The 26,836-nt window shown below is 39.5% G+C and overlaps 1 protein-coding gene, 1 long non-coding RNA gene and 1 pseudogene across 4 annotated transcripts; all 3 read left to right on the plus strand.

Annotated features, from left to right (window-relative positions):
* The first annotated feature begins 7,197 nt into the window (after positions 1–7,197).
* LOC306648730 (zinc finger protein-like) lies at positions 7,198–22,333 on the plus strand. Of its 2 annotated transcripts, none has more exons than XM_079119036.1 (5): positions 7,198–7,996; positions 12,689–12,735; positions 14,575–14,701; positions 17,066–17,158; positions 19,764–22,333. In XM_079119036.1, exons 2-5 carry the CDS (start codon positions 12,721–12,723, stop codon positions 19,784–19,786), a joined length of 258 nt encoding a protein of 85 aa, XP_078975162.1. In that variant the 5' UTR covers positions 7,198–7,996; positions 12,689–12,720; the 3' UTR covers positions 19,787–22,333. The 2 variants fall into 2 exon arrangements, with proteins under 2 accessions (XP_078975162.1, XP_078975163.1); XM_079119037.1 differs by lacking the exon at positions 19,764–22,333 and adding an exon at positions 19,340–19,464 and having other exon boundaries at positions 7,199–7,996.
* LOC306648733 (small ribosomal subunit protein eS4-like) lies at positions 15,115–16,474 on the plus strand (annotated as a pseudogene). Its single transcript has 2 exons — positions 15,115–15,516; positions 15,828–16,474. The product of its transcript is annotated as a small ribosomal subunit protein eS4-like (transcript).
* On the plus strand, positions 18,572–19,053 carry LOC306648741. The gene is made up of 2 exons (XR_013760472.1): positions 18,572–18,845; positions 18,886–19,053. It is a non-coding gene; the product is annotated as an uncharacterized lncRNA (long non-coding RNA).
* Positions 22,334–26,836: the final 4,503 nt, after the last annotated feature.

A 26,836-nucleotide genomic window follows, 5' to 3' on the forward strand; every position in this document is an offset into this window, starting at 1 on the left:
CACAGGGGAAAAAACCATTTAAATGTGATATGTGTGGTAAGAACTTCCGTCGTAGATCAGCACTTAATAATCATTGCATGTTCCACACAGGAGAGAGACCATACAATTGTGAGGACTGTGGGAAGCATTTCACTTGTAGCTCAAATCTTTATATCCATCAGAGGGTTCACACAGGAGAGAAACCTTGTAAGTGTGAAGAATGTGATAAGTGCTTTATTCAGCTTTCACAATTACAGGCCAATCAGAGAATCCACACTGGAGAGAAACCATATGTGTGTAAAGTGTGTGGTAAGGGCTTCATTTACAGCTCAAATTTTCAGGCCCATCCAGGAGTTCACACCAGAGAGAAGCCACACAATGCAATGAGTGTGGGAAGAGCTTTAGGATGAAAATCCATTACCAAGTTCATCTAGTGGTCCACACAGGAGAGAAGCCCTAATGGTGTGAGGTGTGTGGGAAAGCCTTCCGTCAGAGTTCTTATCTTCAAACCCATCAGAAGGTCCACAGCGTAGAGAAGCCTTACAAGTATGAAGAGTGTGGGCAGGGGTTCAATCAGAGTTCACGACTTCAGATTCACCAGCTGGTCCACACTGGTGAGAAACCATACAAATGTGAGGAGTGTGGAAAGGGATTCAGTCAAAGAGCAGGTCTTAAAATTCATTGCAGAATCCACACAGGAGAAAAACTATATAATTGTGAGGAATGTGGGAAGGTATTTAGGCAGGCCTCAAATCTTTTGGCCCATCAGAGAGTCCTCGTACTTGTTGATATGTTCAATATTTGTTCATTAAATATGAAGAACATATTCAAAAGAAGAACATATTCAATACTTGTGAAATTATTCATGGAAATGAATATTAGTTGAAAAGCAGAAAAACCACTGGATACTGCATCTTGCAATATTAATATGGTGTTATTTTATTTCATTTGCCTTTGGGCCTCCCTCTTCTTGACAGCCTCTTCAAGTTGGGTTTTTATTATTTGGAGGCCTAGCTAGTTTTCCAAGTGTTTTTAGACATTATAAGTTGAACTGTCTTTTAAAATTTTTTTTGGACAGTGCTGACTGAAAAAGCTTCATTTAACTTGCCAATAACAGGTTATTGAGTATTTTTTTTTATCCATCAGTGTTAAGCTAGGGGTTTAACCCATTAAGTCTCAAGCTTTTAATTAATTAATAATGAAATTTATTTTTTCAAAGTTGCCATAAGTAGTATATCTGGTGCTCAAGGTTTTATAGGTGTTCCATCAGATGATGGGACAAAATTTGGATGTGTCTGAAGTAGTTACCAATGACAAAAATTTCCTTATTGACCTTGAATTCTCTGAATTTTCATCTAGACTTTGAAATGATTGCCTTCTAGTTACCATAGTGTAACTATCAAAACTCTTATCAAAATTTCTCAGGTAAGGTCTATACCATATTCTTGCCCTATACCCATGAAGCAAATACCAAAAGAAAAATCATGGAAATCTGATAATTTTTATCAGATTGTACATCTTTTTAATCTAGAAATCATAGTTATGTTTCATACATGAGATATCACCCAAAAGCTCCTGTGTCTATGCAGGAATGCTCCCAGGTACAATGATTGGATTATGAGAGCTGGATGGACTACCTGGGTGGTAACAGGGCAGGTGGTATGTGGCTGGAGGAGGTCTGTCACTGGGGGAGTGCCCTGGAAGGACTTATCTTCCCTGTGGCTCCTTTTTCCTCTCTCTCTGCTTCCTGCCTACCATGAAGTGAGCAGCTTTCCTCCACCATGCCTTTTTTTAAAAAAAGTTTTTTGAATATTGATAAATATTTTTTGAATATTGATAACTATTGATAAATATTTTGTTTTTATTCATTTATTTATATGCGGTGCTGACAATCGAACCCAGTGCTGCATGTATGCTAGGCAAGTGATCTGCCACTGAGCCACAACCCTCGCCCCATCCACCATGCCTTTTTGCCATGATGTTTTACCTCACTTCCTGCCCAGGGCAATGGAGTCAGCTGATCATGAACTACCTCTGAAACTGTGAGCCCAAAATAAACTTTTCTTTCTCTACGTTGTCCTTGTTACATATTTTTGTCACAGCAGTGAAAACCTGACTGGCACATATAATTGGGGGATTTATAATTATCAGATTAAAATGGCAAAAGTAATATCAATGATGATTATACATGTGAACACTAATTATGATAAGACAAGAGTTGGGAACTATTCAGGACCCGTCAAATATATAGAGTGAGTAGATGATGGTATCTTTTCACACCACAATAATATTGATCAATAACAATAATTCAGTCATTGCTTCTCAACAGTTTGGATGAATGTCATGGACAGTGTTGAGTAAGTGAAGCCAGACAAAAAATAGTATGTATTGTCTGACTCCATTTACCTAAAGTACAAAACAGGGTAAACGACTGTATGCTGATCAAATTTATTAGAAATTGGAGAAACAATTGAAGCAACAAAATGTTACTATAAATTTAATTTATCAGCAAAATTTAGGATGATGAGTCAGTCACATAAAGGCCAGGAGGGGTTACACAGAAAATATCATATGCAACTCATGGTAATGTGGGTGTGTTTAACCATTCCAGATGTCAGTCTGGATAATATTACTAAATTTAAGTACATACATATACTATGAAATAGTTCACTCTTGGGTATGTATGTTTAGGAAAAAGCCAATCCCAGTATATGAGAACCAACTGCCAAAGGTGGAGGATGTTGAATGAGCAAAGAAAGAGGCACACGGGTCCAGGATTGCACAAATTGCAATTTGTAGGGAAAAATGAACTGAAGTATGACTTGGGCGTGGCGAGGCAGGAGGACCCCCAGCACTACAAGGTAGGAGGAAGGGGTTTGCATGCTAAGCTAGAGAGTAATGAACTACATCCAGTCTGAATGTACCAACCCTTTCTCAAGAAATATTAACATGTCCAACATTAGTTTTTATAAAAAAGTCCAGGCTTCAGTGGCTGGCACAAGATGCTTGGCTATCTTAAATGACTATCCTATAGGGTTTAGGATGTGTGCCACCTGGTGGGCAAAATGGCTGTTATATCCAAGATGGCTATGGTCAAATCATGCTAGACTCCTACAGTGTATTCCAAAGATATCCTCAAATACATATGAAGGAACTTTTATTGTTATTGGCAATGGGAAGTATAGATAGGTAAAGTGGGGGTAGAGAAAAATGGAATTTTATAGAATAAATAAATGGATGGATGAAACTTAAAAACCCCTTAGAAAGTAATCACCAGAATGAATTTTATGATGTCATTTATATAAATTTTAAAATATATACATATCACATTTTTCATAAGAACATATCCAAAAGGAAGCACAGGAAACAAAACAGAATGATTGTTTATGGAGTACTGAAGGAACTGAAGGGTGCCAAAGGAAAAAGGAAGTGAATAAATATTTTAAATTGTTACTTCAGCAAACTATATTCAGGCTTTTGATTTAGTGAAAAAAAATTGTTCTGTGTTGCATGTGTTGCCTTAAGCCAGGCATAGTTCTTGGAGGATGTTTTCAATAAGAACTTGGAACATAAAAAATTTAAAGACACCAAAATCTAATTATTGTTCTACTAGCTTATAGTTTTCAATATTGCAGATGTAATCAACCAAATCAGAGCTCTGATGTGTACGGGAAAATGTGATTTTCCATGAGTTTGGTGACAGTAAAAAGAAAGCACTATTATAGAACTATTATGATTTAATAGTTAGAACCAATACACCACACTGTGGATCTTTTTTTTAGATTTTATTTTAAAAAATCTGTCCTAAATATCTTCAAGACATTTCAGGAATTATTAACAGGATTTGGATATAAATTGTTAATAAATATTTTTTACTTTTCTTAAGTGGATAACTGCTTCAGTGGTTCAGACTTTTTAAAATGTTCTTATCAGTAAAAAATGAATAATAAAGTGTTTACGTGCTAATGACAACTAAAATTTTCTTTAAAATATTTTTACAAGAATAGTTCTTGAGAATGGGCTAGACCATATGAACAAACTTTGTGAGTGCAAGAAGGAGTGAACAGTATATATAAGGTGTATAAATTGGAAAGGAAGAAATAAAAGTCATTTCTGATTGGTATTACATATACTTTGGTATAGAAAATCTACATGTAATCCCAGTGGCTCAGGAGGCTGAGGCAGAAGGATCATGAGTTCAAAGCCAGCCTCAGTAATTTAATGAAGCCCTAAGCTACTCTGTCTCTAGATAAAATATTTTAAAAAGGGCTGGGTGGAGCTGCAGATGTGGCTCAGTGTCAAGCACTTGCCTGGCATGTGTGAGGCTCTGGGTTCAATTTCAGCACCACATACAAATAAGTAAAGAAAATAAAGATCCATTGACAACTAAAAAAGTTTTTTTTAAATAATAAAAATAAAAAGGGCTGGGGATGTGGTTAAGTGCCCTTGGCTCAATCCTCAGTATCAAAAAAAAAAAAAAAAAAAAAAAAAAAAAAGAAAAGAAAAGAAAAGAAAGAAATTGCAAATGATGTACCTATAATTAGTGATAATTGAATTTGGTAAGTTTAGTGGTATAAGATCCAGTATAATTTCATTGTAAATGGTTATAATAACATTGTGTTCTGATTTCCCATCTCAAAGGTGAAGTTTTCATCATTGCATCATTATTAAATTCTAATGCAATGTATTGTAGTTTTGTTCATTTTTTTTCTAGAAATATATCTATTTCCTAAATGTGCAAAGAAGTATTACAAAGTTGTTTGCAATTAGCCTATAATTTTCATTGATGTTCTCTTTTATATTTCTGGTCTTGGTAATTTTTTATGTCTTTTTTGCATGGTCAGTCTCACCACTTTTGCCAATTAAATGGTTTTCTCAATAGGTTGATCTTTTTTTGTTAATTTGGAATTTTTTTTATTAAAAATCATAAATTTACATAGGGCAATGTTGTTTGATTCATTGTTATTTTTTCCCTCCCCCAACCCTCCCATCCCTCTTTTCCCTCTATACAGTCCTTCCTTCCTCCATTCTTACCACCCTCCTTATCCCTAACCCTAAACCTAACCCTAACCCCTCCTACCCCCCCCATTATATGTCCTCATCCGCTTATCAGCAAGATCATTTGTCCTTTAGTTTTTTTTAGATTGGCTTCTCTCACTTAGCATGATATCCTCCAATTTCATCCATTTGCCTGCAAACGCCATAATTTTATCATTCTTCGTGTTGGAGTAATATTCCATTTATATATATGCCACAGTTTCTTTATCCATTCATCAACTGAAGGGCATCTAGGTTGGTTCCACAATCTGGCTATGGTGAATTGAGCAGCTATGAACATTGATGTGGCTGTATCTCTGTAGTATGCTGATTTTAAGTCCTTTGGGTATAGGCCAAGGAGTGGGATAGATGGGTCAAATGGTGGTTCCATTCCAAGCTTTCTGAGGAATATCCATACTGCTTTCCAGAGTGGCTGCACTAATTTGCAAGCCCACCAGCAATGTATGAGTGTACCTTTTTCCCCTGGGTTGATCTTCTTTTTGGTGTGTGTGTGTGCGCGCGGCACGCATGTGTACATGCGCGCCTGCGTGTGTGTTGGGTGGGTACATTCATTTAGTTTGTTTTGTAATTTATCAATCTGCTCTTCAGTATTTTGCCACTTCCTTTCTTTGGTTTTGTTGTGCTTTTTTTTTTTTTTTCTTTAAATTTTTTTTTTTTTTTTTTAGTTGTCGATGGACAAAATAACTTTATTATTTTTATGTGGTACTTAGGATCGAACTCAGTGCCTTACCTATGCTAGGCAAGTGCTCTACCACTGAGCCACAACCCCAGCCCCAGTTTTGTTACTACTTTATAAAACTTCCTGGGATAGATACTTTTCCCTAATTGATTGTCAATTTCCTTCTATTTAATATACCCATTTAAAGGCTCAATATTTCCCTCTGCACATCTGATTTTGTGTTTCTTTTTGTGGTTCTGTCCAGTTTTGCTTTGTAAAATATTAACATTTTATGGTAACTTGAGCCTTTTATCATTATAAAGTGTCCCTATGTGTGAAGTATTTTTTTTCTTAAAGTTCATCTGGTCAAGTGATAATATAAGAAAAATTTAAGTTACAGAAATTATTTGAAACCTAGAATGATAGTATCTTCTTTTTTTCCCCTGGGATGAGGGGATGTACTGGGGATTGAATCAGGGCACTCATCATTGAGCCACATCCCCAGTGCTATTTTGTATTTATTTAGAGACAGGGTCTCACTGAGTTGCTTAGGGTCTTGCTTTTGCTGAGGCTGGCTTTGAACTCGAGATCCTCCTGCCTCAGCCTCCTGAGCCGCTGGGATTACAGGTGTGTGCCACCGAATCCAGAGATAGTCTTTCTTGAGAGATTTATTTACTTTTGCGAGGGCCAGAAGATGCTAACAAAACACACCCACCTTCATGCAGTTTCAGGGATTTGATATTTTGGTATCAGTTCCTACTTGAGGGGACCCAATTCCCTTCTGCCATACTCCAGTGGAGATCTTTGAAGGTTGCCAAAGGAAATGGACTCATGTTCCCTCGAACATGTCTGTTTTAGTCCATTCCGGATCTTACACAACACCATAAACTCACTAGCTTAACAGATGTTTATTCCTCACGGTTCTGGAGTCCAAGCTCAAGATGCCAGCGAATTCAGGGTTTCCGGAGGGCTCACTTCCGGTTCATAAGTAGTTCTTTCCCGTGATGTTGTCCCTTCACTGAAGAAGCAAAAGAGCTCCCTCAAGGGACATTTTAATGAAAGCACTACCCCAATTCCTGGGGAAGAGCTCTCACTCCCAAAGGTCCAGCCTCCTAATACCATTAGCTTGTGGGTTAGGATCTCAACGCAGGAATTTGGGCAGGGTGTGTGACGCAAGCAGTGACACCACAGCATCTAAAGTCTATTCCGTTTCTTAGTCTTAAATTTTCCAGAATCTACAGTCTTCTAAGGCAGACACACTACAATGAACAAACTTGGCCCAAAACCTTCTCAGGGATTCTGGGAAGTGAAAATCAGGAAACTAGGGAAATGTAGGTCCAGGACTGAGGTAGAGCGGCTGGTTTCCCCCTAGACTTCTGGGACTTGTAGTCTAAGCTCCGTGCACTTCGCATACTTCCGATATACTAAGCCCGCCCTGTAAACGGTCCCTCTCCCCGGCGGAATCCTGGGAAGCGTAGTCCCGGAACTCCTGTGCTCGCGGGCTCTTCCCCAGTGAAGGAAGGCAGTTCTGGGGGGTTCTGGGCAGGGCAGTGTATGTAGTCCCGGAGCCTTTGGTAGTCGCAGGCACTTCCGCTCCAGGAGGGCAGCGTAGCAGCCATCTTTTCCCGGGCCGAAGTGGTTTTTGATCGGCCCCCAGGAATATTTCGAATTCCCCCCCATATGTACTTGGGACCAACCGCTTACAGTCTTTCGGTTGGGGAGGAACGGCTGACAGCGGAGGTTCGAGGATGGCGTTTTGCGTTCTCTAGGGCGGAGCTTCCTTGAGTTGGGGGCTTTCGGGGTCCGGGCGGTCCTGGTTCGTCTTCAGGAGTTAGAGGGCGCCCTGGGGTGCTCGCGCCTCCTACCCCACTCCCCCACCTGTGAGTCAGCCCTGCGGCCTCAGACCCTACCACCTCGGGCCGCCTAGTTGATCCTTCTGTACTTTTGTTGTGTAAAAGGAAATGACAAGTTACACCTTCATATAATGGAGTATTTTGAGAAAAACGTGGTATACTACAAAAGGTTTAAAATTGCCTGGTGCATAGATTTTTCTCGATAATACTAAAATTTTTTCGAGAAGCATGTTTCCCAGTGAGCATCCGTGACGTCAGGAAGCAACTGGATTTTCCCTAAGCCATTGCTCTTTTTAGGAAGAAGAGTGTTGCTTCTAGCTGGTTCTGAGAGATGCTACTGTGACTGATTGGAGGTGAAGACAACCTTGGTATTTCACAACCTCCTCTTCTTCCCCATTCCTGACTTGTCAAAAAGCACTGCACAGAGGAGAAGGCCGCAGAGTCCCACGTGAGTAAGACTTGTCATTCTACAAATGTCACATAAATCTGAGACAGTGTTACGGTTAAAGCGTAAGTTGCAGAGTTCTAAGGGCTTTATACAGAGGAAGCCCTTCAGAGTGCTTTATGAAATGGTACCGCTATTTTTCCTACTGTGAAGATGAGGAGACTGAGAAACAGGGAACATAACCTGTTTGCCCATGGTCCATAGCTGGTAGGTGGCAGAAATAGCACTAGATCCTGGGCAACCTGAATCCAGACCTGAGTTCATCATCTCTTTGGTATGTTCTCTGAGTCATAGGAATCTAGCTCCAATTGTGTGAAAATCTGGCCAGGGTATCTTGAGAGTAAGATGTGGGTTTCATTTTATTTCAAATAATACTCATGTTATAGAAATAACCTTTTAATCATGGGAAACAAATATATAAAAAAGCAAATCTTAATTACCATAATCATAGCATGTAAATATGACAAATATTAACAGTTTAGTGCCTTTTTGGCATTATTGTGTATGTTTCTGTTTATCAGAGGCCATTTTGGGGGACACTAATAGTCACTGCGGTGCATTTGAAACTGGGGTCTGCTAGGCATGATTGCACTCACTTATTATCCCAGCTGTTACAGAGACTGAGGCAGGAATATCACAAGCTCAAGACCAACCTCTGCAACTTAGACCTTGTCTACAAATAAAAATTTTAAAAAGGCTGGGGAGGTAGTTCAGTGGTAGGAAGCACTGCTGGGTTCTGTCCCTCATATGGCAAAAAAAAAAAAAAAAAAAAAAAAGGGTGGGGAGGAGTGGGGAGAAGAAGAAATGAGTCCACAAACCAGCAACATTAGGATCACATAGGTAGAAATATACAGCCTTAAGTCTCACCAAAGACTTTCTACTTTAGGATTTCTGTAGGTGGAACCCAGGAATCTGCATTTCAACAAAATCCCAAGGTGATTCCTACACAGGCTTAAGTTTGAGAAGCTCAGGAATGGGACCTGCTTGGAAACTCAGGCCTCGGCAAGTGATCTTGCCACATGTCACAGCTAAAACTGAGCTGGCCACACAAGCTTCCTACTCAGTCCCATGATTTTGTTCACTAAATGTTGCCAATTGTCAAGTCTTCTTGAAAAATGCTGACATGAGCAGAAGGCAGCTAGCTAGTCTAGAGTTGAATTGGAAGAGAATTAGAAGTGTGAAGATAAAGTTTTCCTAGGATTTGGGGAACGGACTCATTGCTGTCTTGTACAGAGGACTTTTGTCTAAAGTGGCAAGATTGACCACTATTTCCTGTTAATTAATGCTGGATACTCTTCTGTACTCATTGTCATCATTACTATTATTACTACTGTTGATATTACTGTGGTAGTTTCCTGATTTCATTAGTTTTTTATTTTTATATAAATTTAAAACTTCAGAAAAGTTGCAAAAACAGTGTAAGGAAATCTCATACTCAACTGAGATTCACCAGTTGTTTGCATTTTGCCTATTTTCTCTGTTGGTAACTGTCAGCTAGGAACATATCTGTTAACCAAAGGCATTTAATTTTAACTTGCTGCAAACAAGAGAACCCACTCACTGTAGGGAATCAGGCCTGGGGTGTCTTGATAAGAGGCAGTTAGGAGGAGCTGGTTGTAGGGTTTTCACTTGTACAAGCTGAGATGGGGGAGAAATGTAGGCAAGTGAGTTTGTTCCGGATTGGATGCTGTCAATAAGCAGAAGTAATTTGATGACCAAGGATTGTAACAAAACAGACTAGAGAAACAAAACAGACTAGAGTTTTCACTGGTAATGAAGTGGTCACTCATGTTAGCCAGGAGAGACAGTTATTTGGTTATTTTTGTTACTATAGAATGTGCCTCTGTGTTAAACTGTCTTCTTTTTTTCTTGTCCATCAATCACTAAATGGCCTTGCCTCATTCTTGTTGATCAGCTGAAAACATCAAGTGTTAGCTTTTGCCACTATTAGCTATTAGAGCTTTCTTTTTCTTTATGTATATGTGTGTATACTTATATATAACTTTTTATTTTTATTTTTGCCCAAGCACTTGAGAACAAGCTGGAGGCAGTGATCAAAATGAAATTAATTATATCGATAGCATACTGTCATCTAACCCACAGTTCATATTTAAATTCATTCAACTTTCTCAATGAAGTATGCTCTCAGAGTCTTTGAGAACTCTCCATCTCAGGTCAGCGACTGGCCCCGTTGTATGCATTGCACGTAGTTTTTGTTTCATTAGTCTCTTTAATGTAGAATGATTCCTCAAACTTTTCTTTTTTGCTTTTTGAAATTTTCGTAAACTATTGGCAAATTATTTGTGGGATGTCCCCACTTTTTTGGTTTATTGGTATTGTTCATGATAATCAGGCTGTGCGTTATCAACAGAGGTGCCATAGACGTGAGCAGGCTTCCTTCGCCAGGCATGATGTAGGTCAGATGTCACTGTTCACCCAATGGTGGTCTCAGCTTTGTTCTTTTGGCTAAGGAATTTGCCAGGTTATCTTTTTCCTCAATTAATACTTGAGATTTTTGTAGCTATATTTTTTCCTCACAAACTTCTGCCAACTTTTAGCATCCCATCAGTGATTTTCTAGGTATCTTTCATTCTAAATGTGTTAGTGTATATGTTGTATAGAAAGGGCTTTTTCTGTTCTCTCCTATTTATTTGTTACACATTATTTATAACAATATGAACTCAGATTTCTGTCTTCCTCATTTAAATTGAGTGTAGATTGTCACACTTTTTTATTACAGTATCTTGATTTTATCAGTTTTCTTTACCTCTGTGCCTGTGTGCTAAAGGGTATTTCCTTCTTTAAAAAGAAAACAGCAAAGGCTGGATTGTAGATCATGAGTAGAGCATGTGCAGCTGTCAATTTCTGACAACACAAAACCAAAAGGGAACATCACAGATTTGTATACCTTTTAAAGTTTGTCTATGTCAATTTAAATACTGTTGTTGGGATAGGCGTGTACCTTAGTGGTAAAGTATTTGCCTAACATTCATGAAGCCTTGGGTACAATCCCCAGCACAGCAAAAATAAGTTAAATAAAATGAATGCATATTATTGTTGGGGCAGCAAAAAGTTATCAAAGACAACCAAAGATTTTTTTAGAAGTTTTAAGAGATTTTCACATCAAAGAGCAACAACCTGTGAGCTCCATGTATCTTAAAATGTTCTGTCATTGGTAGAAATCAGGTGTGTGTGTGTGTGTGTGTGTGTGTGTGTGTATTTTTACTGGGAATTGAACCCACAAGCACTCTACCACTGAGCCACATCCCCAACCCTTTTTATTTTTGAGATAGGGTATCACTGAGTTGCCAAAGCTAGGCTCAAACTTGTGATCATCCTGCCTTAGCCTCCCAGGTTGTTGGGATCATAGGCATGCACCACTGTGCCTAACTAATTTTTAAGGCTAATTTTAAACTGTAGATTATAACCTACTTATTGCAGTTCCCAAGAAAGAAATTCCAATAGTGTTCCAAGAGCTCTCTACCTTACACCTATCCTATGGGTTGACACTGTTATTCTTCCCACTTGGAGATGACAGAACTGAGATGAAGAGAAGTTAGTAATTTCCCCAGCATGACAGTTCTAGTGAGTGAGTAGCCATGACAGGATTTCAGCCCATGCATATCAGCTCTCTTGTACCATACCCAGAGTAAGACTTTCTGCTGTACCGGCAGGCTGGTGACCAGACAACTGTGTATGGATGGGCACATTCTGTGAACAGCTCCCAAAAGGGGTAAAGGAAACACCTAGTGTCATGTTGATTTCTCATAAGCCACTAGGAGCAAGCACCTTTGCTAATTCACAAGGAGCAACCACATGGGTTAGCAACATACTTTCTCAGTTTCCATTTTCAAAAAGAAGAAAAAAAAAAAAAATCTACACTACAACAGTCATAAAATATTCAAACCTTCCAGTTTTCAGTAGCCTGATGCATGAGAGGTACCTGATAATGAGCTTCCAGTCTCCAGCAGGTGTCTCAGGATGGGATTTGCCCCACTTAAAGGTGGGAGATTTCACTTCCAGGATAATCCAAGATGACCTCACTGGCTTCCAAACCTATTGGCAAATGGGGAACTGCAGCTTGGGGAATGGGTGTGGTTGGGCCCCTGTGTCCTGGGGCAGGGTGCGGTTGGTTGGGCAGGGGTCCTGGAGGTGGGGTGTGGTTGGTCTCGTTGAGGAGTCCTGGAGGTGGGGCTCAGTCAGTCACTGGGTGTCCTGCAGGACCTGGCTATTGTCTCAAAATGGGGGCAGCCACGTGTAACCAAACCTGCCGGTACTGTGATAGTGGGCTTCCAGGCAACAGCAGGCAACTGGTGATCCGTTGGCGGTCTGTGATCAGTCTGCAGGCTACCAGTGGAAGATTGGCAGGTGAACCTCAGGTGTAGTTAGGTGATGGGTAGGTGAAAGGCAGGCGGTGGGCAGGCAAGAGGCAGGCAAATGGACAAATGGCAGATGATAGGCAGCAATCTGCTCTCAAAAAGTAGTCGATATGCTGGCAGACTGCAGGTGATCCAGGTGGACAAATGGGGTAAACAGCAGGGGATTGATAAGCAGCAAAGACTGTCTCACAGAGAAACAGATCTCCTCTTCTTGAAACCGAGCAACAAGGAACACAGCCTCCCTGTAGTTTGCCATCTTGGATCCTCCTCAGAACTCAGTTTCCATTGATTTCTCTCTTTTCTCAATTCTTCTTAGGACTCTGTGCTCCCCAGAAAGAAGAATTAAAGATGAGCACATTCAAGGTGAGTAGAGCTTACCTTTCTCACTACTAAATTTTTATTTTATTTTATTTTTGGTGGTGCTGGGGATTGAACCCAGGGCCTTGCGCATGCAAGGCAAACACCTTTTCTCACTACCAAAAGTGCCACTTTAAGTGCTCAGAGGGCTGTGGTTGTGGCTCAGTGGTAGAGCGCTTGCCTAGCATGTGTGAAGCATTGGGTTCGATTCTCAGCACAGCATATAAATAAATAAATAAAGGTCCATTGACAGCTAAAAAAAAAAAAAATGGTGCTCAGAGATTAGAAGTGTTTCAAGGCGAGTCAAGGCATGCAGAATGTACCAGGCACTTGTTTGTTCTTTTTAAGTTGGTATTAGTTCTTGTTTTGTTTCATTTTTTTACTTTACAAATAAAAGTATACAGATTAATGGACAGGTACACTCATAATTATATGTTTCAGTTCATAACATAGGTAGATTTTTCTTAATCTTATATATTCTTTTTCTGTTCTATGAGTCAAACCCAGGGCCTTATGCATTATAGGCATGCTCTCTGCCACTGAGTTATATCCCAAGATACTTCATTTTCTTTGTTTTCATTTAATATACAAATTCATTTTTAATTACTGTACTAAATTTCCACCAAATTTATATACCCAATTCTTAAACTATTCTCTCTGTAGACATTTATTTTAGTTAGGACTTCCACTGTTTTAAGAACATTACAGTACGGTGTTCCTGCATTTAGCTTTTTCTGAAAAAGTCAGTTTTGAAAACTGCATTTTTTATATTCTTAATATACTAATTATTCAGAATTGAAAAGATATGTCTACACATATGTTTTTGGTAGAATATTCAAATATAGCTCAATGTATCAGATTTGACTGCTGCTTCACATAGAAAAATATTGTTCAACATTTTCTTACCACAAGATCTAGATTCTGTCTTTCCTATGCCAGAGTTATACCCTGGGTGTATTTCATTTACTGATCTGTTGCATTTTTCCTCTGTGGGTTTGGTATTAGGGATTGAATCCAGGAGTGCTTAACCACAGCGCTACATCCCCAGCTCTTTTTTTATTTTTTATTTTAAGGCAAGGTCTTGCTAAGTTGCTGAAGCTAGCTTTGAATTTGGAATCCTGCCTTAGTCTTTTGAGTTACTGGGACATGTGCTGCTGTACCTGGAGTTTTTATTTTATTTATTTATTTTTTATTTTTATTTGTCAAAGTAATATGTGACATTAATATAAAAAGTCTAGTGGTACTAGAGAACTTTCCAGGTACTTACGATTTATCACTGCATTTATGCTTTAGAGCAACTGTGTGAGGTACTGGGTTTCCTCTTCATTTTAAACATAAAGAAAAGTGGCTGTGAAAGTATTCACATGGAATACTAAAGACCTAGAGTAAATATCAGAGATCTAGGGTTCTAGTAAAAGATGGAAACAGGAAGAAACAGAACGAGTCTTTGACTAGAGATCTGACATTCCCTTGTGGTTTATTCAGCCTGTAACACTAATAAGTCATCTGGCTCTAACCTCAGTGGGAAGGCAGGTGCTATCAGGCATTGGTGGAATTTAATTGGTAAACAATTCTGGGGAAATTGGAAATACTGATTAAAATGTAAAATCTAATGCAGCCATTAGATTTCTAGGGAGTTTACTTATTACTGTGTTCACTGAGAGCACCTGGTTTCTTTTTTCTAGCAGCATTTTTGGTGAGGCTGAGGAAAATCAGGGTATGGCATCAGTGAGTAGAAGGAAGAGGGCTGGGAAGCCTATGCATGGCTCAGAGCCCAGCGAACCCTCCTTCTACCTTCTTAGTGGACACTTTTCGTAAGATTAAGGTCATGTATGTGTGTTGCAGGAAGCTGTGACTTTTAAGGATGTTGCTGTGGCCTTCTCTGAGGAGGAGCTGGGACTGCTGGACTCCGCTCAGAGGAAGCTGTACCAAGATGTGATGGTGGAGAACTTCAGGAACCTGGTCTCAGTGGGTGAGGCCTCCCTCTCAAATAACTCTGTGACCTTGGAGTTTTAATGCTTTGGGGCTCTTGAAATAGTTCCCAGACTTTCCTAATTCCTGTGGAATATAGAAGAAGGATGTTTCTGATCTTTCTGAACAGAGTATTTTAGGTTTTTTAATTTGTATTTGGTAAAAGAATCACACATCGACAGTAGATTGCTATTCCTTGCCTATTCTTTTTCAGAATTTTGTCTCTGTCTCATTAGTGAATTTTAAAACTGATTTATTAAATCTTTTTATTTTCCTTTTCTTTTCTTGTGGTGCTAGGGATTGAACCCAGGGCCTTGTGCATGCAAGGCAAGCACTCTACCAACTGAGCTATATGCCCAGCCCAAACTTTTACTTTAATTTTTGTGGTGGTGCCGAGGATCAAACCCTGTACCTCACACATGCTAGGCAAGTGCTCTGCCACTGAGCCACGTCCCCAGCCAATTAATTGAATCTTATCAGCAATTTTTAATTAAATAAAAGAGGGTGGAAAATATCAGAGATCCTTAGGAAAAATGGTACACATTCCAGCAAAAAGTGGCCAACTGTATGAATGGTGTAAGAGTTGGTAGGAAACTCTTTCTGTGCCTAGAGCAGCCATGGCTTGTGGTCCCAAGAAGCATCAGAAGCGGGTAGCAGCTCCTAAGCATTGGATGCTGGATAAATTGACTGATGTGTTTGCTCCTCATCCATCCACTGGTCCCTACAAGCTAAGAGAATATCTTCCTCTCATCATTTTTCTAAGTATGCCCTGACAGGAGATGAAGTAAAAAGATTTGCATGCAACGCTTCATTAAGATTGACGGCAAAAATCTCAAAAAGCCAAAGGACGAATGATATCGCTAATAAGTGGAGGATGACACATAATGGGGGGGAGGGAAGGGTTAGTATTAGGGTTAGAGTTAGGGTTAGGGAGGGGGGCAAGTATGGAGGAAGGAAGTACTGTAGAGGGAAAAGAGGGGTGGGAGGAAGGGAAAAATAACAGAATGAATCAAACAACATTGTTCTATGTAAATTTATGATTACACAAATGGTATACCTTTACGCCATGTACAAACAGAGAAACAACATGTATCCCATTTGTTTACAATAAAAAAAAAAAAAAAAAGATTGACGGCAAAGTCTAAACTGATAAAACCTACCTCGCCGGTTTTATGGATGTCATCAGCATTGATAAGACTGGAGAGAATGTCCGTCTGATCTATGACACGAAGGATTGTTTTGCTGTTCATCGTATTACACCTGAGGAGGCCAAGTACAAGTTGTGCAAAGTCAGAAAGATCTTTGTGGGCACAAAAGGAATCCCTCATCTGGTAACTCACGATGCTTGAACCATTCACTATCCTGATGCCCTAATCAAGGTGAATGACACCATTCAGATTGATTTGGAGACTGGCAAGATTACTGATTTTATCAAGTTTGACACTGGTAATCTGTGTATGGTGACCAGAAGTGCTAACTTGGGAAGAATTGGTGTGATTACCAACAGAGAGAGACATCCTGGCTCTATTTTGACGTGGTTCATGGGAAAGATGCCAATGGTAACAGCTTTGCCACCTGGCTCTCCAACATTTTTGTTATTGGCAAAGGCAATAAACCATGGATTTCTCTTCCCCGAGGAAAAGAATCCACCTCACCATTGCTGAAGAGAGAGAGACAAGAGATTGGTGGCCAAACAGAGCAGTGGGTGAAATAAATGGTCTCTAGTTGACATGCCTAGAGAGTAGAGGTGTTTGTACTTAATTAAAATGTAGCAGGATGAAAAAAAAATTGGTAGGAAGAAATTTAATAAAAACGACATTAAGTAAGTCAGCTCTATGTGGGGGTGCATGCCTGTAAACCCCTACTCAGAAACTGAGGGAGGAGGATCGTGAGTTGGAGACCAGCTTCGAGACCAGCTTCATCAACTTGGCAAGACCCTGTCTCGGAGCTTGAAAATGGACTGGGAATGTAGCTCAGTGGGGAGTAATTGCCTCCCATGCATGAGGCCCTGGGTTTACTCCTTAGTATCTTCAAAAATGAAGAAAAGAACAAAAGGAAAGGAAGAAATAGATCATTCAGACTTTTTATATATATATTTATGCATATGTTTGTTTGCTTGTTTTTTTGTGGTGCTGGGATTGAACCCAGGGCCTTGTGCTTGCAAGGCATGCACTCTACCAACTGAGCTATATCCCCAGCCCTTATGCACATGTTTGATTCATTAAATGGTATTTCTGTGATGGGTGATGATTTTTTTTAAAGTTTGATGAACACTATTTTCAGTGTCTTGAATACATTTGTAACTTTTTCCAGTAGATTTTAGCTCTACCATGTCATTTAAACTTATGACTCTGCATGTTCACAGAGCATCAGCTCTTCAAACAAGATATATCATATACAGAAAGACAAGAGAAGCTGTGGATGATGAAGACGGCAACCCAGAGAGAGACAACTTTAGGTAGGGACCAAGCAGTTTTGAGTTTTGTAGTTAACTGTGCATCTTTTGTTCTCATCATCCCTGTTGCTGTCCCCTGGTCCAAGTTGCCAACTCTTTCCTGGATTATTGCAGCAACCTTGATTCTGGTCGCCCTCCTACTCTTCCCCTCCTACGGTCGTTCTCTGACATGACAGAGTGATCCTTTGTAACCTTAAGTTAGAGTGTGACAGTCCTCTGTTCAGAAGTCTCTTGTGGTTTATTTTATGTAGAGTAAAACCGTTGAGAGTGGCCGAGCGCATCCTACATGGTCTGCTTTTTGCCCTCCACTGTCTTTCTGACCTTATTTCCTATCTACCTCTTGCTCAGTCTTTTAAGTGTTTTCTTCCCTACAGTTTTTCAGGCCTGCCAAGGACACTTCTGCCTCAGAGACCTTTATATGTTCTTTTCTCTGCCTGACTACTTGTTCACCTATAATCCTCCTAGCCCCTTCTTTCCTTCATTCAGGTCTCTGCTCAGTTTTGTTGTTATTGTTGCGATTGTTTTTTGTTTTTTTTTTGTGGTCCTGGGTATTGAACACAGGGCTTTGTGTATGCTAGGCAATCACTTCACTACTGAGCTATATTCCCAGCCCCTGCTGAGTTTTAATACCATAAGAGAGGCTTTCTCTCACCATCTTACTGAAAATATAATTCTTCCTGTATGCTTTGTACCCTGCCTCATTTGTGTCTAAGCATCAGTCATTGCCTTGCATATATATTTCACTTTTTTTTAATCACCTATGCCTTCTCATTGGAATATGAAGAGGAATAGAATAGTTTTGTCTCTTTCATTTATTTCTGTCTCCTTGGTGCTTAGGATAGTCCTGTTATATGGCAGGGACTCTATAAGTATTAGTGAATAAATGAATAGGTTAGTGGATCTGGAAATCTATCTTTCATGGAGATAGCTAATAGGAAATGAACAAATCAGAACAAATAAGGGATTTTGCAAAAATTTCTCATCACATTAATTCCTAACCTAATTCTAATTTTTCAGGAGTGTGTGTTTGCCTATTTGTACAAGCCGATCCACACCTTAAGGAACCTACTTAGTAGTATAGTTGTAAATCAAACTGAACAACATTCTTTTGCAGTGAATTTATTTGTGCGGTTGTAGCAGAGCTTGTGTACTTGTGAAGGGATTTTTTTAAAAAGGTAATTCTTATGTCAACTCCTGAGACATTTGCCTTCAGAAGAAAATAAAACTCTATATTCCCTATATCAGAAAAGAAGTCTCAAAGATAGCCAGCTGTGAATTAGCCTTTCCTTTGAAAGATTTGCTCAGCTGCATTTCATTTGCTACTCCCAAAGTCCACAGACATAAGAAATGGATCTCTGTTGTTAACTCTAACAAACATTTTATTGTATTCAGTTTTATAAAACTGTAGAAGACATTGCACATAGTGACACCATTATTGCTGGTGATGATTCTCTGATCATTCCTAGTCTGTTCTAAACATTTATCACTAGCTATTAAATTTACTTCACATTTCATTAATAGTCTGCAGTTTTCAGTTTGGAAAACATTCTTGTCAAAGGCAAATGTCTGCATCTAAAGTTTTCTATTCTTTGCTTTCAAAGAGTCAGCATTCTTCTTGCCTCTGAATTTTGACTCTTGCTTAAGGAAGTAGAAACATAATAGAGAGAAGATATAGAGGCCTCAGAAAAAGGCTGGGCACGTGGCTTAGTAGTAGAGTGCTTCAGAAAAAGGCTGGGCACGTGGCTTAGTAGTAGAGTGCTTGTCTGACATGTCTAAGACTCTGAGTTCCATTCCCAAAAAGAAGAAGGGAGGAAGGAAGGAAATCTATAATGATCTAGTACACATATCTTCACGCTTTCCTTTCACCTTAACTGATTCTTACCATCTTTACCATCTTTTTTTTTTTTTTAGTTGTAGACAGACACAATACCTTTATTTTATTTAGTAATTTTTTGTGGTGCTGAGGATCAAACCCAGTGACTCACACATGCGAGGTAAGCGCTTTACCACTGATCCACAATCCCAGCCCTCTTACCATCTTTTATTTTTCTCCTCAGCATTAACTCACTTGGTGTACCCCTGCTTCAAGTACAGCTTTTTGCCTTCTCAGCAAAACTGCACTTTACAGTTCTTTTTTGAATTTCATATATTTTACATTAAAAATCCCCTTTGCATCTGATTTAGCTCAAACTTAATCTTGGATTTGGAGTTACAGAGAATCCCAGAAGTCAAATTGGAATTTATCTGTGCATCCATTGCTTGAACACCTACTATGTGCCAGCTACTATTCTGGGCAATAGTTATAAAACTGTGAGCCCCATGTTTTCCTTATTGATACTGTGTTGTAATAGGAATGACTTGTAATTTTAACAAAAGATTTAGATAGTATGTCAGTAATTGTGTTCTTAAATGAGTTTCAATAATGGTTAGTAGTTGGGAGCTTAATGAACCATCTCTTGGTTTCTGCCAGTATGTAAACCAAAACCTTCATATATGGTGAAAAACTGAGGTAGGCCATCCTGAGTTTTATTAAAGTCTCTTACTGTTCCTAAGTGAATCTTTGAATAAAGCTTTTACTTGTTTGTGTCTCTGAATTCTGTTTTTATAGGAGAAACAATCAAAGTGAGTTAAGGACTGTTCAAGACAGAGAATCCCTTGAAGAACTTTGCTGCTGGAAAATCTGGCAACAAATTGCAAATGACTTAACCAGGTGTCATGGCACCTTAATAAATAATACTCAGGTCCATAAACAGTGTTATTCCCCCTGCCAGGTTGGGACAGGAGTACCTGATCAAATTTCTGAAGATGAGAACTCTATACAGAATCATAAAGCCAATGGTCCCAATCATACTGAAGACCCAGAGTTTCCAATTTTGAGAACCCAGGATTCTTGGAGGGAAACATTCATAATTGAATCACAGAATTATCAGAGTGGATATCAGCAGATTTCCATGAAAAATAAACTCTGTCAGCACAAACAGGATATTGACCCCATCAGTTGGATTTCACATCACTGTGATGATCTTAGAATAGACCAGTGTGAAAACTCTTATAGCCCCAATGAATATGGAAAAGATAGACTAAAGATTTTGACATTTTGTAAGCACAGGATGACTCGCCCAGATCAGAAACCTTACAAGTGTAATGAGTGTAAAAAAGCCTTCAATGATCTCTCCAGCTTTGAGCCTCAGCAGCAGTTACACTCAGGAGAGAAATCTCAGACGTGTTTTGAGTGTGGAAAAGGTTTCCATGACAGCTCAGTACTTTGTGTTCATCTGAGAGTTTGCATGGAAGAAAAACATAAGTGTAATGAGTGTGGTAAGGAATTCAGTCAGAGCTCACATCTGCAAGCCCATCAAAAAGTCCACACAAGAGTAAAACCGTACACATGTGAGCAGTGTGGTAAAGCTTTTAGTCGTAGATCAGCACTTAACGTTCATTGTAAAGTCCACACCGGAGAGAAACCTTATAATTGTGAGGAGTGCGGGAGGGCCTTCAGTCAGGCCTCTCATCTTCAAGATCATCAAAGACTCCACACTGGGGAGAAACCATTCAGATGTGATGCTTGTGGTAAGAGTTTCAGCCGGAATTCACATCTTCAGTCCCATCAGAGAGTACATACAGGAGAGAAACCTTATAAATGTGAGGAATGTGGGAAGGGCTTTATTTGTAGCTCAAATCTTTACATTCATCAGCGGGTCCACACAGGAGAAAAACCCTATAAGTGTGAGGAATGTGGTAAAGGTTTTAGTCGGCCTTCAAGTCTTCAGGCCCATCAGGGAGTCCACACTGGAGAAAAGTCATACATATGTACTGTGTGTGGTAAAGGCTTTACTCTGAGTTCAAACCTTCAAGCTCATCTGAGAGTCCATACTGGAGAGAAACCATACAAATGTGAGGAGTGTGGGAAGAGCTTCAGGAGGAACTCCCATTATCAAGTTCATCTAGTGGTCCACACAGGAGAGAAGCCTTATAAATGTGAGGTGGTGGGAAGGGCTTCAGTCAGAGTTCCTATCTTCAAATCCATCAGAAGGCCCACAGCGTAGAGAAACCTTACAAGTGTGTAGAGTGTGGGCAGGGGTTCAATCAGAGTTCACGACTTCAGATTCACCAGCTGGTCCACACTGGTGAGAAACCATACAAATGTGAGGAGTGTGGAAAGGGATTCAGTCGAAGAGCAGATCTTAAAATTCATTGCAGAATCCACACAGGAGAAAAACCATATAATTGTGAGGAATGTGGGAAGGTCTTTAGGCAGGCCTCAAATCTTTTGGCCCATCAGAGAGTCCATAGTGGAGAAAAACCATTCAAATGTGAAGAGTGTGGGAAGAGCTTCGGTCGGAGTTCACACCTTCAAGCCCATCAGAAAGTTCACACTGGAGACAAGCCCTACAAATGTGGGGAGTGTGGGAAGGGCTTCAAGTGGAGCCTGAATCTGGACATGCATCAGAGGGTTCACACAGGAGAAAAACCATATAAGTGGGAGTGTGGGAAGCACTTCAGTCAGGCCTCAAGTCTCCAACTCCACCAGAGCGTCCACACTGGAGAGAAACCGTACAGGTGTGATGTGTGGGGAAGGTCTTCAGTCGGGCGTCACAGCTCCAGTCTCATCAGAGAGTTCACACAGGGGAGAAGCCGTACAGGTGTGAGGTATGTGGTAAGCTTCAGCTGGAGATCAAATCTTACAATTCATCATAGAATCCATGTGAGTGATAAGTCCTATAAGAGAGATGATAAGAAAAAAGAACCCACACAGGAACAAAGTTCTATAAAATGATTTTTTTTTTTTTTTTTTGGAAGACTCAAGCAGCATGTGAATCCTTCACGTCCCCAAAGAAAGAAGTTTGTTTCATTGAAGTCGGCAATTCAGCTACTCAGAAGAGAGATTTTAGGATGAGTTTTATCAGGGATTTTTCAAAAATTATCATCACTGATAAGCCAAAGTTGGTGTCTGCTGGAGCAATAATTCTGTAATGCAGAGACTGCTGAATGTGCATAATCTTAGCATTGCCCAGTACTTTATCATTAATAAATGTGCTTAATAAATGGGGAAAATGTGTAACTGAAAATTGTGTTGAAATCACCTCCAGAGCATTGCAAATATGTAATCAGAACAGGAAATGTGAAAGTAACCATAATAAAATTCATTCAGAGAGAGAGTTGAAATGTAGAAAAACACTCAGTACTTCAATCTACAATGTTTACTTAGTATTACCCATTAAGATTAGCACCTGTCTTCTGCCAGCCTTTCTTGACAAGTTGGGTCCTATCTTCTTGGACTTTGTTAAGTGTTATATTAATTATATATTATATATATTTTTTTTTTTTTTTTAATTTTCAGTTGTAGATAAACACAATACCTTTATTTATTTTTATGGTGGTGCTGAGGATCGAACCCAGTGCCTCACATGTGCTAGGCAAGTGCTCTACCACTGAGCTACAACCCTAGCCCTGTTGTATTGTTTTATACAGTATACATTCAATTGTTTTTTGTGATAGTATATACTGAAAATGAATTTTGTTCTTGGAATGGTAGGACTCTATATACTACACTACTGATTATTTCCAACACCAATAAGGTAGAGGTTTGTCGGAAGTTACTCTTGACAAATATTCTTCATAGTAATTGTTGGAATTGATAATTTTCTTATTCTCTACATTTTCATCCAGACTTTGACATCACTCAGTTTTCCCCAGGAGTGAAAGTGAAGGAGGAGCAACTTGGAAGAGGAGTCAGTCAGAATGCAGAATGTGCATCCTTTGGTAGATAGGAACTTAATATTAATGTTCAAATGGACATCAGTGATGTTGCTGAGTTTTGTAAACATGGAAGTAAGCATTCACCAATATATATACTTTTTAATTTAAAATTATGCATAAAATTATTTATGGGATGCAGCATGATGCTTCAGTTAGGAATTTTAATATTTTTTTAAAGTTATCTGTAATAACATCATTTAAAATGATGGCCAAGACTTATGACTGTACAAGAATAAATTTATAGTTTAGGGAGAGCACCTTAAACTGGTGTATGTCCACGTGTGCATCCAGTCATGTGACAGGTTATGTACCTTATGTAAACAGCAAGGAGAATCTTCAGGGATTTTTCCACATTTAATTTCTGTATTTTAAAATTTTCAGGGAGAATTTTTGTAGTGAAATACTGTAAGTTTGCAGTAACACATATAGTAAAACATATAAAATTAATTTGAAAAATTACTAAATATATCAATGACTTAAGGTTAATGAATCAGCATATAAAAGTCAAAATTAAGAAATAACTGGAAATCGGTTATTTTTAAAAAATGGTATGCTTGTTCAGATGTACATTGGTGAATGTGAATATCTATTTGCAGTTAATACATTTGAATCTTCTTAGGCATAAGTCCACGCTGTTTAGCAATGTAGTCCCAAGAGTAGAAATTCATACATCCTTGTTCTTGTCAGACTTCTTCCCTGGATAAATACAGAGTCCAGGGTGCTGCCTTGTCCTTTCTGGTCCTTGATCTGATTGGGGAAGTAGCTGAGTCTTTCCAGATAGTATGTGCCAAAGAGAATCGGGAGCTGTGGGGAAAAGGAATGGTGTGAAGGTTGTTTACAAAGTAACAGGTCGAGGCAGATCCTGAAGATGGAGAGTGGGGGTACTTAAGTTCTGGAGCTGTACATAGGGAGAGACAGCATGATGCTGTGGAACCTATTGATGGGAACAAACAGTTATGCAGGGTTGAAGACCAGTTTTTAGGCAATTCAGTGATCTTGGTTTGGGGGCTTTCCTCAGCAAAGTATACATGTCAGGGGAAAACCAGGTTTCCAGAATCACATCTTCACATTCTAAGTATGGAAAGACTATGGTGCCTCAAATCATGCTAGATACCACAAATCCGGGTCTTTGATGATTTGTTCTTAGTAGATATATCAGGAAAATTACCAACTCTCAAGGTGATTTGTAGTTTAGGGGTTCAGGCATGGGTTGGCACACTACCTTCTTTAGGCTATATCTAGTCCAGTGCATTAAAAGCTTTATTGGAATATGGCTAATTTGTATGTTGTTTATGGCTGCTTTCTTGCTACAGTGGCAGTTCAATTGTGATACACTATAGCTCACAAAACCTAAAATATTAACATTTTGACTTTCTTACAGAAGAACTTTGTTGACCCCTGTGTTAAACCAAAATGGTTTGTCTTCCATAACTGAAAAGATCATATGTAGTTCAGGGTTTAGACCTGGTTGAGTCAGGATTCCAGAATGATTTCCTTTGGATTCTTGTATCTGCCTTTCTGATAGACTTTAGTTCTTAGGTTGGTCCAAAGCCAGGCACCACCTCCTTCTTCACATCTGTTGGGAGAGAGCTGCACTTTCATTTATAGTGTTTGTTAGTTCACTCTTTACTCCCAGTGTGCATGGTATGCTGACCTTGATTCCCATCTAACGTCAAGATTAAACTCCCAGCTGTGTATCTAGCTCCCTTGGCCTTTGTGGGCTATTAAGTTTCAACTACCACTTGCCATTATGGCCTTGAGTTTTGGACTTCTGGAAGGTTTTTCTATTTTTGAACTTGACTACATGCAAATGTTTTGGGGAACTTTATGTAGTATCACCATTTCTTTGTTTTTGAAAAAAGAGGTATCAATAAGAAATTCAGTCAGTGACTGAATGGCAACACATTGAATTCACAGTTAGGTCTTAGGTCACAAGACATCGATAGGAAGGAGGGAATCCTGAAAGACGGATGGGAACATAGAGCAACAGAGCTGAGGGCTTTGACCTCCAAATTTATCTAAGTCCCTCCTTTGCCACTAGAAGGAGCCCCTTCCTCCCTGCTCTATGGACTGAAGAACCTATGACATCCTTTCCTGGGATAGTTGATCTTGCAAGGAGCTATCGATCCTTAAGATATGCCTCCATTACCCCTAATTTTTCTAGACCTATAATAAGACTCAAGTTCTCACAGGCCATAGGGAGAGGAGACTTTAGGTAAAAGGTATGCCTGACACTATAACCAGCCAAATAATGATTTTCATGTTTTATATCAATAGAAACCTTGGAAATGTATATGGTTGCAGGGCATAGTGGCACATGCCTGTAATCCCAGTATTTAGGAGGCTGAGGCAGGAGGATTCCAAGTTTGAGGCCAGTGTCAGAACTTAACCAGACTGTCTTAAAATTTAAAAAGTCCAAGGATGTAACTGTGTGGTAGAGTATCTCTCAGTTCAGTCCCCAGTACTGCAAAAATTGTGTGGGAGGGGGAGAGAGAGAGGGAGTGTGTATTGTGTACTTAAGGACATAGAATCCAGTGGAAGGGATACAGTGATGGATTAGGTGGATTTTTGGTATGGGTACCCTGAACAGTGGTTCCAGACCCACTGTGTTAGCTTGAGCATCTGGGGATGTCTTCAACAGTTTGTTGAAAGGCAAGTTGGTCTACACTAAAGTTAAAACCTTAGAACTTTGTAAGTATGCCGTAGAACAGTTTCTCAACCTTGGCACAATTGGCATTTAGACTGGATAGCTCTGTTTTGGGGAGATGTTCTATGCATCATAGAATGTTTACCAGCATCCTTGACCTCTAGCCACTAAGTGCCTGTGTATGCTTGGCAGTTATAACAGGCAAAAATGTCTAGAAACTGCCCAGATGTCCACCGAGGGCAAAGTCACTCCCAAATGAGAGCACTGTTGCAGATGATATACAAAGACATAGGAATGCCTAAAAGCCAGAAGAGATTTGACGTGGAAAACCTGCTCACCCAACCCAATATGGGCCTAGGAGGGGGATGTCCAGAGGACACTTTCTACAAAGGATATGAGAAATTCACTGGGGATGGTATCATTGGGGAGCTCTGTAGCGACTCTTTATGGACCAGAAATAAAAGTGGGAAATCTTGACATACAAATGGCCACTTGATGATGGGATTGTCAGTGAGGAGGATGGGATCCTGGCATGTCCAGGGTCAAGCAGAGGTACTTCACTGGCAGAGATGACATTTGTCATAATGAGTAGGAAAGCAAAAGGGATCATCAGAATGGGTTAACAAGAAGAGATCTCTACTTTCACCCACTGATTGTGACATCCCTCTGGCTGAAGTCAATGAGAAGTCTACCAGATTTGTACTTGGTTTGGTTAATTGGAAAAGCTCTAGATCTAGTAAATCAACTTAAGAGAGAATCGTGGCCCTTCATCCAATTCTGTAATGTGAGTTCCCAATTCCAGAGTACCTTGAATGAAGGATAGGCCAGGTCCCCATGAGGAAGTACCCTTGATATGCTACCCAAACTGATTTATGCTACTATAAACCATTCTAGCTTTGCCCAAAGTGATTTGCAGCCATAGTTTGGGTATGCATTTGTTATGTGGATACAAATCAGAACACGGAGGGACTACTGGAAACTAGAACTGCATTGACATTAACTTCCAGAACCCAAAAATGTCATTGTGGTTTTCCAGTTAGTAGGAGAGCTTAGAGAAGACCAAAAACAAAACAAAGGATGTTTTTGCTCAGGTCCATATATAATGGTCCGAATGGATTCCCCGAAATGGTGCTATGATTATTTCCCTAATTCCAGAATGCAGAGTTGGAATAGAAATACTCAACAACTGGCAGAATCCTCATACTGATTCCCTGACACATGGAATGAGGGCTATTCTGGTAAGAAAGGACAACTAAATGCTATAACTTCCTTGT

This window comes from Sciurus vulgaris, assembly GCF_902686455.1.
Source record: "Sciurus vulgaris genome assembly, chromosome: 17".
In the NCBI taxonomy this organism is placed as follows: Eukaryota; Metazoa; Chordata; class Mammalia; order Rodentia; family Sciuridae; genus Sciurus; species Sciurus vulgaris.

What these genes read in the sequence shown, in the direction of transcription:
- LOC306648730 (XM_079119036.1), top strand. An exon ending in CAGGAACCTGGTCTCAGTGG is followed by an intron (nt 14,702 to 17,065) that starts GTGAGGCCTCCC and finishes GCATGTTCACAG; the next exon opens with AGCATCAGCTCTTCAAACAA. An exon ending in CCAGAGAGAGACAACTTTAG is followed by an intron (nt 17,159 to 19,763) that starts GTAGGGACCAAG and finishes CTGTTTTTATAG; the next exon opens with GAGAAACAATCAAAGTGAGT.